Here is a 12017-nt window from a genome sequence, read left to right as displayed (position 1 = left end):
ATACCTTTTTCTAATCAAAGGGCCACTACTCTACTTTGGACCCTTGTTGCCTCCCACCTAAAATATTGTTGTGGCCTCATAACTGGTCTCTCCTTTCTTTCTCCAACCTGACCTCCCCAGCACTGCTACAATGATCTTCCTAAGGTAAAGCAACAGGGCCTAGTGAAGGGATGTCAAACATGGAGGCCAGCCCACAACACTCCTGATGATGGCCTGAACCAGATTAAATGAGGTAGTATTTGTAAAGCACTTAATAAACCTTAAAGCTCTATCTAAATGCTACCTATTATTATTATGACCCTCCCTCCCATCCCTAGCTCCGGCTGCACAAAATTGCTCTTCACAGTTGACAGGCTAATACTTACAGATCGTCCAAAGTTCCCCCTTGTTTCCGACTCATTGGGCTCCTCTGTAGGTCCACAATATCTGTCTGCAGTGCCATCATCTGTTCCACCAGATGTTTCACATCTGTCTCCTGATAAAAATAGTGAGTGCTAAGGTGAATAGAAGCACGAGGGGCAACCTGAGGTACAGCACTGAAACTATCAAAACTTAGCAAAAAAAAAAATGAAAGTGATCATAGCCTTGAACTGAATGACACTGAGTGACTGGATGGAGTCTCAGGACATTAATAATTCCTAAGTTTTCTTAATCATTTTAGGTCCCAGAAATCTATTTTAAGATACTATGACTTTTTAGGACAGCTAGGTGGTGCAGTAGATAGAGCTTTGGGCCCAGAGTCAGGAAGACATGAGTTCAAATTTGACCTCAGACACTTACTAGCTGTGTGACCCTAGGTAATTCACTTAACCCTACTTGCCTCAGTTTCCTCATCTGGAGAAGAAAATGGTAAACCAGTATCTTTGTCAAGAAAACCCCAGATGGGATCATGAAGAGTTGGACACAACTGAAACAATTCAACAACAACATGACCTCTTAGGAGGCACTGACTCCTGTAACTATGAATTATATATGTAGGCACAGTATTCACCTGCCTCGGAATCCATCATAGTGGCACCCATGCCCTGCTACACATCCTATCATTGTCATTCTGCAGATAAGGAAATTAAGGCAGAGAAGTTTGAACTTACTTGGCCAGGGTCACATAGAAAATCAATAGAAAGGCTTGGAAAAGAAATCACAACCCTGAGTTTTCATTCACAGGTAGAAGCAGGGGGTGGAGGGGAGAGAGTAGAGGAGTCAGAGGCCTGAGTTTTTGAGTCCTAGGTACCCCATGCTGGACAAAGTGCTTCTCTGGGCCCTCATCTGTCAAAAGCAGATGATAATTGTACTATGTATCTCACAGGGCTGTTGTGAAAGAGCATTTTTGGGGGTCATGATTTAATTTTTCCTTTTAATCAATGCCTATTAAAAAAAACAGCAGTCATTTGCAGAGATAAACCACCCCCTCATCAAACTCTGATTTGTAAAAAATGAAAAAGAGCTAAGTGTAACTGACTGACAAAGCAACCACATCCAACAATGTATACTACATTTCACATCCCTAGTTCTCCACCTCTTTTCCTGAGAGAAGGGATGTGCATTGTTATATCCTTTATTCTCCAGAACCAAGATCAATCCTTGCAACCAATCTGAATTGAAAAAGTATTTTATAAAGTACAAAGTGTTTTAGAAATAGACATTGCTTTAGTGGCATGGTTTCCTGCTCAGTCTCTCTTTGCTTTCAAAATCTGTCTTCATTAGTGACATAAATGACTGCTGAAATGAACTGAACTGGGTCCTTGTGCCACTCACTTCCTTTTTTTTTGGTTTTATCCTCCCATGGGAATTGGGCAGGTAGGTGGTACAGTGGGTAGAGTGTTGGACCTGGAGTCAGGAAGATCTGAGTTCAAATCCAACCCCAGGCACTTGCGAGCTGTATGACCCTAGAAAAGTCACTTAAACTTTGTCTGCTTCTGTTTCTCCAACTGTAAAATGGGGTTGATAATACTAGCACCTATCTCCCAGGGTTGTTGTAAGGATTGAATGAGAGAATAATTGTAAAGTGCTAAGCAGAGTGTCTGGCACATAGGAGGTGCTATATAAATGTTAGCTATTATTATTATTATTATTATTAATATCAGAATGGATGCAGTAATAGCACCTACCCCACCAGGTTGTTGTGAGGAGCAAATGAGATAATATTTGTGCCTGGCACACAGCAGATGCAGTATTATTAGGTGTTAACTATTATTATTATTATTATTATTAAGTAAAATGTCTAGATGTAGTTCTGTTTATTAGCTTCCCCAAAGGGAAATCATAACCTGTACTTCTGCTATTTCCAACCCAGACAGCCAAGTGTAGTGTAAACTTCTGGCCACAGTGGGGCCCCCACGGCCTGGGTATCCCATCCTCCCCACTACTCCCCAGCCAAGGTCAAACGGCATGGCAATGAAAACTTGACATTCCCCGGACAATGCCTGCCCAAGCATCTGATGAGAAAGTGGAAAGTGGCCTTGAGAAGCCTCCTCCCTCTGGGTAAGCAATTAAACCTAAAATTAGTGTTCCTACCCGTCCGCAGAGCTCCACAGCCTGCTCCATCTCTCGCCAGGCCAGCAGCAGTTTATCTGACGCTGGAAAAAGAATTAGAGAGAGACAACAAATTCAGTTTTCAGCTGAGAAATGAGGAGGGTTAAAAAAAAAAAGGAAGAGAGAGAAGAGCAAGGATGATCTCTCTGACTGGCTCAGGGCAAAGAGCGACACTCACTGATCCCGAACTCAGTCTGTTCGCTGTATTTCTCCAGGTCAATCTGGATGCTGGTTTTAAAGAAATCCAGCTTAGCCTTCAGCTGCTGAGACATGGATGCCATTAAGTTCTTCATCTTGGAGAGGCTGCTATTATTTCGAAGGAGGTTCATCCTGCAGCAGCCAGGAAGAAAAGAATATTAGCATTCCACCTGCCATGCATCCGGGGTACCAAACTCAAGCCCATCATTCCAGGTGTTTGGATCATCATTTCTTACCAAGAACCACCAGGAAATTTCCTTTTCCTGAACCTCAGCAATGAGTGGGGCAGACCTGGCATGCAGATGAGATGGAGCAAGGTCTTCGGCCCCAAGGGTTAATCATTTAAATTAGGCACATTAAGACAAGGATTGGATGGAGAGGTAGAGAAAACTGCCTCCCTCCTCCTCTTGGTACAGGTAGGGGGCTATGGGTGTAGACGCTGCATATATTGTCAGACCTGATTGATGTGCAGGTTAGTGTTATAAACTCTTTCTTTTTTTATTCCTTGTTACAAGGGATGGATCTCTAGGGGTCAGAGCGGGATTTATTTGGAAATGAAGCATAGAAACAAAAGATAACAATTCATTAAAAAAATTTACCCCCAGGACATAACCAGTGAAAGAACGGATTAGAAGGGTTCCTCCACCACAGTATAGCCATAGCATTTGGTGTACTAAATAGCACTGGTTTTGGACTCAAAAGTCCTGGGTTCGAGTTCTGACTCTTTCACTAACTGCACCACCCCAAGTCAAGTCAGTTCACCTACTGAGCTCTCTACCCCACAGGGTGGATGTGGGAAGTCTTTTGTCAGAGAAATGTCAGTTATCAGCAGCATCCCCCCAAGTCCTAATGATCCCTTGGGTCCTTCTCACACTCCACATTCCGCCCTGACTGTTGTTGTACCCTCTTCTGTATGCTGACCACCCTCTCCTCATCCATTCCGCAGGAAGCTTCCTCACTCTGACCCTGATACCACCCTTTCTCCATCTATCCAAACCACTGTCCCTCTCCTGGCTCCCTTCTGTCCTCTGGTAGGGGGCACCAGGATCTCCTAAATGTGGGAAGAGAGGAGGGGAGGGGAGGGGCTCACATAGCTGCTCTCTGGCCTTGCTGCAGCTGGCTACAGTCTTCCTTCAGGGTCCGGATTGTGTGCCACACCTGACCCCACACTTTCCTCAGCTGGAAAAAAGGGAGATTCCTCTTGGGCTCTTGAACTGGAAACAGAGACACAAACAGCGGTCTAATAGCAAACCCTCCACTGGACTCACGGTCCCCATTGGCTCTCTATACCACACATGAGGCAAGGAATCAAATGCTTTTTGATGTTTTGGGGGTAACTGCTGTTCAGCTTTGGTGCTGTCATTTAGCCGGCCAACTGTTTGGTCCTCATTTTCTCAATGAGACTGCACACTCCTTGAAGGTAGAGATGGTGTCATATACGTCTTTGCATCATATATGTCTTTATTTTTAAAAAAAAAAAGGAATTTGGAGTATGTCTATTTGAGCTCTACAGGTATTTATGGTGGGTCTATCCAGACCCCTAGGGAGCAGGGGGAGCAGAATGCCAATGATTAGGGGCAATTAAAAGATTAAGAGAAGGAGCATGCATGGAAAAGAGGGCATATGGTTCAGGCTGTAATTGGAAACAGTGTTCTTCCTTGTTACCAAAAGGATCAATACAGAAGCAGTGAGGTAGCATGGCAGATAGAGTGTTGAACCTGGAGATGAGAAGACCCAGGTTCAAATCCTGCCTCAGACACTTACTTAACTATATAAACACTTACCTACTCCCAGTCTCAGTTTCCCCATCTGTAAAATGGGATAATGATAGCACCTATCTCACAGAGTTGTTAAGATTTAAATAAGATAACACATGTGAAGTGATTTGCAAACCTTAATGATAACTATATAAATATAAAACCTTAATGATAACTATATAAATATAAATAATTATATAAATGGTAGCTATTATATAGAATCCCCCCGTTAGGCATTTAAAACTCTTCACAACCTGGCCCCTCCTACCCTTCCAATCTCCTTACACTTTATTCTTTTCCATACATTTCACTAACTTGATACATTAACTATTTGCAGTTCTTTGAATATGATAATCCATCTACCAGTGCCATGCTTTTGCACCGGCTGTGCCTTATGCCTTATGAAGAGAATGCTCTCTCTTCCCTGACTTCCCCCAAGAATCAGATCAGTTCCACCTTCTTCAGAAGACCTTTCCTGGTTCCTTCGTCCCTCCTCTCCCTGCTCCAGCTGCCACTGCCTTTCCTATCCTCTCAGAGTATCTTCTACCTCCTCTTTATCTATCTTGAATACATCTACAATTATCCCTTCCACATGGCTACTTTGCCCATCATGGTTTCAACATGTCATGGGTCAGCATAAGAAATTCAATGGGAATTTTGGAGGAGTTTTGCTGAAGTCACAGATGACAATAAGATACTGTAAATGCCTCATAAAAGACAAAAAAAGAATCAGACTTCTTCTGTAGTACAAATGGAGAGCCAAAAAAATTTACACAGATTTCCCAGATCACAGGGCTCCCCCCTAACTCTTAAGATGTGGAAGGGATAATAGTTATTTTCGTATTGTCTTCCCAATTTGACATCGAGCTCCTCAAGGGGAGGGACTGTGTTTGCCTTTCTTTGAATCCCCAGTGCTTAGCGTAATATATACTTGTTGACTGACACAAGATGGAATTTAAGCTACCTGAGGGCAGGGATGGTTTAGTGATTTTTTTTTTGTCTCTGTATCAGAGACAAATTTTTAAGCTTATCTGAAACTACAGGCCCTACAAATATATAGTGTTTGCCTGCTTATAGGAGATGATTAAATGAGTCTTCAAGTATCTAAAAACAGGAGGAGGTGGGGATTGAGAGTATTTGTATACTTTAAAGCTCTCTGGGTATTTGTGATGGATCCCATACCTCTGGGGAGGAAGGTCAGGATGCTGATGAACCATCCAGGAGGGAGGGAGCATGCATGGAGTTAAGGGGATCTGTGGTTTAAGCCCTGATTATAAAACCTCAACACTGAAAGGTCAAAACCAAAGTGGTCAGAGGTAACCACTTATGAGCCTATTATGAGATGGTGATCTGGGTCTAGAGCAACAGAGGGGTTTCCTCACACAGTAAAGCACCCCAAAGGTGCTGTAGATGATAATTTATTTCAAACAAAGCCTGTGCATTCTCTTATGGTAGCAATGGCTTGTTCAGAGACCTCTCCATTGCCAGGAGCCCAGACAAAATGCTCTGACCAGGTCACCACATGCCTTTGGAAGAACCCTATGAGTATTAATTCAGCAGCTTCTTTCAAGTCCTTTTTCTGAGATGGCAATCTCCTTACTGTTTTACTTATAGACCACCCTTTTCCCATCCCAAGAGCTAGTGGCTGGCCCTGAGTATAACAGAAACTAATTGTCCTGTTTTAAGGCCCTACCCTCATCACTACAAACTCATCTCACAGATTCTGCCTTAATGAAAACAACTAATGATTTAGATCAAGAAATTGTTCTTACGGATACAGCTGACACTTTCTGGTGGGGGCCTCGGAGAGATCTGAGTCTCATAGGTGATTTTTCTGTTGTCAAAGAGAAAAATGAGATCCATGTCCAATATTCGGTCATCATTTAGCTGCAAAAGGAAAAGAACAAGATGAGATATTCTTGAATGAAATACCCCTTACCTTCATGTAATAAGGCTTACATGGCAGTGAGTTTTCTAATGACCACCTATGTGGCCTTTGGACACCTCTGAACACTATAATCTTTATCCAATATATAGTATCCATTTATCTTTCATGAAGCCTTTTCTTGATAACTCTACAACGATTCAGCTCTGCTCCAGACCTTTCTGTTTTTATTGTCTATACCATATGCCTTATTTAAATTCTATTATAGAGGTCCCATGGAAAATCTAGGAGTAAGAAGATTTGGGCTTGAGTCCTGACTATACCCATAATCAGCTATGAGACCTTGGACAAGTAACTTCATCTCTCAAAAAAAAATTGTACCACCTGTCTCCCAAGATTGATGTATTTTACAAGTCTTAAAGTGACCCACAAGAGTAAACTGTTATTACTACTACTATCTCAATCTCTAATTATCTTTAGGGTTTAGCACTTAATTTATACACATTTGTGTTTAATCACTGCTTAAATGCAGAGTGAAGTGAACAGAACCAGGAGATCACTGTATACATTAACAGCAATATTGATCAACTTGGACTTGGCTACTCTGAGCAATACAATGATCCAAGACAGTTCTGAAGGACCCATGATGAATAATGCTATACACCTCTAGAGAGAGAAATGACAAACTGTGAGTACAGATTGAAGTATACGTTTTTCACTTTATTTTTCTTGCTTTTTTTTTTTGGCAACATGGTTTATATGGAAATATATTCTGCATGACTTCACGTGTATAACTCTATCACATTGCTTGCCTTCTCAGTGAGTGGGGGAAAGGCTAGAGGGAGGGAGAGAATTTGGAATTCAAAATTTTTTAAAATGTTAAAAAAAATTTTTTTAAAAATCACTACTTAATATGTATTTATTTTGTTTCCCCAGGTCACTGTGGTCTTTGTGGGTAGGGCTCTTATCTTAGATGTTTTTATTTACAATATAACAGTACAGAACACATAATAAGTGCTTAACAAGACATTTTTAGTTGACCAATTACTTTAGAAGAATAAAGCCAAGTTGGTAAGAATAATTGCCGGAAGAGCATGGCTGAAAGGTGATAGGACTCGAGAGTTGGAAATCAAAACAAAGTACTTGTGTCTCAAGGAAATCCTGATACGCAAGGTATCTTATCCCAAAACAGAAGAGGAGAGGTATAAATAGCACAAATTCAGTGGGGTGCCTGCCAAATTGGTGACAAATGTGAAGGCGTCTCTAGATCCCCTGGTAAAAATAGTCCTAATGATGATGATGATGATAATGATGAGAAGTGCTGTTTTTTAAAGCCCCCGGGGTATGCTTACCTTGCCATCCACAATACACTGCGTGGCTGGTTTGTCAGAGAACAAAGCCAGGCCAGCCTCCTGCAACAGTTCCTGGTCCTCCTCTGGGATGCCCGTGTCAGCCTGTATCCTAACCTTCAAGCTCTGCAAACTTTCCTTCTCCATGATGGGATAGGTGTGCACGGTGCCAGTTACCATATTCAAGATGTGAACCAGCTACAAGAAGCAGTCAACAGGTGAGGGAAAAGAGCCACAGGACAAAGTCATCCTCTGTTTTCCAACACTGCTGATTTATCAAGTCAGACCCTTCCTCAGTACTCAAATTTTCACCTGCCTTTCACGAGTTGCTAAAACAATGATTCGCCTTAAGAATGTAGAATTTTGGAGTTTGGAAGGATCTCAGAGGTCATCTAACTCAACTCCTCACCTGAGACCTTCCTGACAACATACCCATTTGATGACTTCTTCCAGTAAGAGGAGACAGTCTGGTATAGAAGAACAAGTCCTAAATTTGAAGTCAAAGGACCCAGATTCAATCTGATGTCAGACATTTACTAGCTGTGTGACTCTGGGCAAGTCACTTTGACTCAATTTGCTTTCCCTCATCTATAAAATGGGAATAATAACAACTACCTCACAGGGTTGGTGTGAGACTCAAATGAAATATTTGTAAAAAGCACTTAGCACAGTGCCTGGCACACAGTAGGTGCTACATAAATGCTTATTTCCCCTATTATCCCTTTCCCCCCTTAATCCCCCCAGTGTAAGGAAATTAGACTAGATGATCTAAGTCTGTGTTCCTATGACTTCCCAAGACAGTCCATTTGCTCAAATTTGCCTCAGTTCCTCATCTGTAAAATGAGGACACACCAGAGAAGGAAGTGGTAAACCACTCAAATAACTTTGCCCAGAAAACCTCATGGACAAAAGTCCATGCGGTCACACAGAGTGGGCCACGACTGAACAATAATAATAGCAATTATTACAGAGTTCTTTACCCTGAACCGAAACCTGCCTCTCTATGCCATTTAAATATTAATTCAGTGGATAGAACACTGGGCCTAGAGTCAGGAAGACCTGAGTTCAAATCCAGCCTCAGAGATACTTTCACTCTGTTTGCCTCAGTTTCCTCATCTATAAAATGGGGATAATAACAGCACCTACCTTCCAGGACACATTGTAAGCCCTATTTAAATGTTCACTAGTATTATAATTGTTATTATTCTGCCTCTTTTTAGATGTGACAATCCTTCAGATATTTGAAGATAAGGATCTAGTTTTCCCCAGATTGAAGGCTTCTCCTATCCCTAGGTTATTTATGTGCAGTGTCCTCACCATATTGATTACCCTCCTCTTGTGATCAGGTGGACAGAAGTAAAGTCTGAGTGTGGTGTTATTTCATGTTGTTATGTGTATTCCACCTCATTCTGAGTTTTGGCCCTAGGGTTGCCCAAACACTCCTCCTCCTCCTCAGCTTTCATCAGCCTTATCAACTCAAATCAGACAGATGGAGGAAACATGTTTCCTCACTGGTTACCTAGTCCTATGCGATTTCTGATTTTTTCCCATACTTTCTTTCCATTACTTGGTCACAGTAACATCATATAACTTCATCTCCTGATTGCAGAGGAAGCAGACATTTTTCGCTTCGAGGTAACTGAGCTTTTACACTCACCTTTAGGTTCAAGATGTCATCCAGCGCTTTGAAGCAGCCATTCGGGCCATAAGTGGGGTCTGTGCCCCTCTGTCGGGGCTGCCACATTAACATTAACTGCAGCCACTTTTCTAGTCGCTGTACCAGAATACTGAGAGACAGAAAAGGACAAGAAGTAGACAGGAGGAGAAGACACATCCTGGACACCAATCTCATCTTACCTTCATGAAAAAGGGGAAGAGGTTCAGGCCTCACAGGCCTCTCCGACTTATTGGTGCAATGTAGCAACATATGCATAATTGCTGTTTCAATAAATACTTGTTGGACAGATTAATGGATAAATCTAAGAAAGGATGTTATCGCTCCTTACCAACTGAATAGTCTAGGCCCTTATCCCAAAATATCTGTTATGATAACTCCCTAACAGGTCTCCCAACTTCCAATCTTTCCCCACCTCTATTCCATCTTGCACGCTATCCTGAGGCTAATCATCCCAAAACACTGCTTTTATTAAGTGACTCCCTGGCTCAAAAATCTTCAGTGGTTCCCACTGCCTATAGGAGCAAATTCAAACTACTTATCCTGGCATTCTAATGCCCACCAATTATTTACTTTTATTCCGTACTACCATTCTAACACTATCTCTCACTTCACAGAATTTTGGGGCTGGAAAGGCCCTATCCACTCCTGAAATTCGATCTCCTTTATAGCACGCCCATCGAGTGATCATGTAGACTTTGCATGATCCAATGAAGGGAAATCCATCGCCTTCTGAGGCAACCCATTCTTCTCTTGGACATGACATTTTCCTTATATCCAGCCCAAATTTGCCTCACTGAAGCTTCCATCCATTGCTCTAATTCTCACCAATGGAGTCAAGCATATCAAGTCTAATTCATTTTCCCCAAGTCATCCCTTCAAATACTTGTAGACTCTATTATCTCCCCCATGAAGTATTCTATTCTCTAGAGACTGAATATTCTCGGTTCCTTCAACTTCAACTCTTATGATATCAATTTTAGACCCCTGACCATCCAGGTTGCTGTTCTCCAGCTTAGGGGTTCTTAAATCTTTTTTGTGACATGGACCACTTTGGCAGTAGAGTGAAAGCTATGGACCCCTTCTCAGAACAATATTTTTAAATAATTGAAGGACATGCTAAATTTCAGTTAGTGAAGACAAAAATATGTTTATTATTCCCATCCAAGTTCATTGGCTCCCCGAAATCTATCCACGGATACTCAAGGAGGAGAACCCCAGGTTAAGAACCCCTGATGTAGATGTTCTCCACCATACCAGTGTCCTTTCTAAAATGTGGTACCCTGAACCGAACACAATACTGTACTTGGTTTCTTCACATGACTCAATCCCTTTCTCATTCTGCTTATCCTTTTTATTATATATATTGTATACATATATATATATTGTATATTGTATATATCCTTTTTATTGTATATATATAGAGACTAGACTGTCTCTACCTATCCAAATCCCATCCATCTCTGAAGGCTCACCTTGAGTTTCTTCTCAACTCCCACAATGCTTTCCCACAGTACACCTTATAGGTGGGTTTGTTTCAGTGTTTGCTGAGAAGTATCTGTTCTATCAAAATGAAATGTATCTGTACGATCAATATAATATTGCTTACCTTTTCAAGGGGTGGGGGAGGATTGAGAGGAAGGAAGATTTGGAACTCAAATTTTTAAAAAATGAATGTTAAAAATTTTTATACATAATTGGGAAATATTTAATGAAATAACACTTTAAAAAAATTAAATGTATCAATAAGTTTCTTTTAGAAAATGCTTTCTAAGACAGGCATATGAAATATACTGTTAGTGGAATTATGAATTGGTCTAGCCATTCCAGAAAGCAATTTGGAACTGTGCTAATAAGTAACTAAAATGTCTATACCCTTTGATGTAGAGCTCCCAATGCTAGTTACATATATCAAAGACAGAATGAAAGATTACATATATACTAAAATACTTAGAGCAGAGACTTGGAAACAAAGGAGATGCCCATCAGTTGGGAAATGGTTGAAAAAAACTATGATACGTGAAGGTATTGAGAGAATTATGGGAATTATGTGAACCAAACTGACTTCATCTTGTGACTCAATTCTGGATCTAGCTTGGATCTAGCTTTCTATTCAATTATGGGTCTAGTCCAATTTCTGTCTTGTGAGAAAACTTTATTCAATCATAGGAATTGTGAGAAAACTATTTAATTGTTTGAATCTAGCCCTGAATGGCTGGGAAACTGGACCACCTCTACCTGCTTCTTAGAGACCCTTAACTAAGGACCCTAGGTTATGCCAACCAGAAACCCAGTTAGATCCAAAGATTGATGCAAGGAGTTTTCTCACAATTATGCATCTCAAGCAACACATGTGTCTTATCTGAAAACTGGCCCTGTGCTGGTCAGTTACTGTTTCCCTGTTCCTTTGCTTGAGTACAGACATGTGGAGGGGAGTGGGACTCTTTTTCTGATTTCAGGGAATTGTACCTGTTCGCTCTCCCCCTTCCAATTCAGAAAGTCCCTAATCTTTCCTCCAATTAGAAATCAGATTACCTAATCTTTTATCCTGGTTGATTGTTTTCTTTTAATGCATCAAATCTGTCTGCCCCTGTATTTGGGGTCCAGTGCCAAGCTGAGGA

General features: G+C 41.3%; 1 protein-coding gene and 1 long non-coding RNA gene across 3 annotated transcripts in view; one reads left to right on the top strand and one right to left on the bottom strand.

Moving 5' to 3' along the window:
• Window positions 1-12017, bottom strand: part of IKBKB (inhibitor of nuclear factor kappa B kinase subunit beta) — a 75683-nt gene that overhangs the window by 21626 nt on the left and 42040 nt on the right. For both annotated transcript variants that reach the window (XM_020969581.2, XM_020969582.2), the window contains exons 9-15: window positions 9379-9508; window positions 7725-7919; window positions 6260-6374; window positions 3821-3944; window positions 2711-2862; window positions 2515-2576; window positions 366-475 (exon numbers count right to left, since the gene is read on the bottom strand). In XM_020969581.2, coding sequence (XP_020825240.1) covers window positions 366-475; window positions 2515-2576; window positions 2711-2862; window positions 3821-3944; window positions 6260-6374; window positions 7725-7919; window positions 9379-9508 — 888 coding nt within the window. The remainder of the gene's footprint in view (window positions 1-365; window positions 476-2514; window positions 2577-2710; window positions 2863-3820; window positions 3945-6259; window positions 6375-7724; window positions 7920-9378; window positions 9509-12017) is intronic.
• Window positions 2861-9691, top strand: LOC144455807 (uncharacterized). Its single transcript, XR_013484598.1, has 4 exons — window positions 2861-3202; window positions 6905-7060; window positions 7309-7939; window positions 9385-9691. It is a non-coding gene; the product is annotated as an uncharacterized LOC144455807 (long non-coding RNA).

This window comes from Phascolarctos cinereus, unplaced genomic scaffold, assembly GCF_003287225.1.
Source record: "Phascolarctos cinereus isolate Bilbo 61053 unplaced genomic scaffold, phaCin_HiC Scaffold_2;HRSCAF=192, whole genome shotgun sequence".
Lineage (NCBI taxonomy): Eukaryota > Metazoa > Chordata > Mammalia > Diprotodontia > Phascolarctidae > Phascolarctos > Phascolarctos cinereus.
This window is presented reverse-complemented; position numbering and strand designations above follow the sequence as displayed.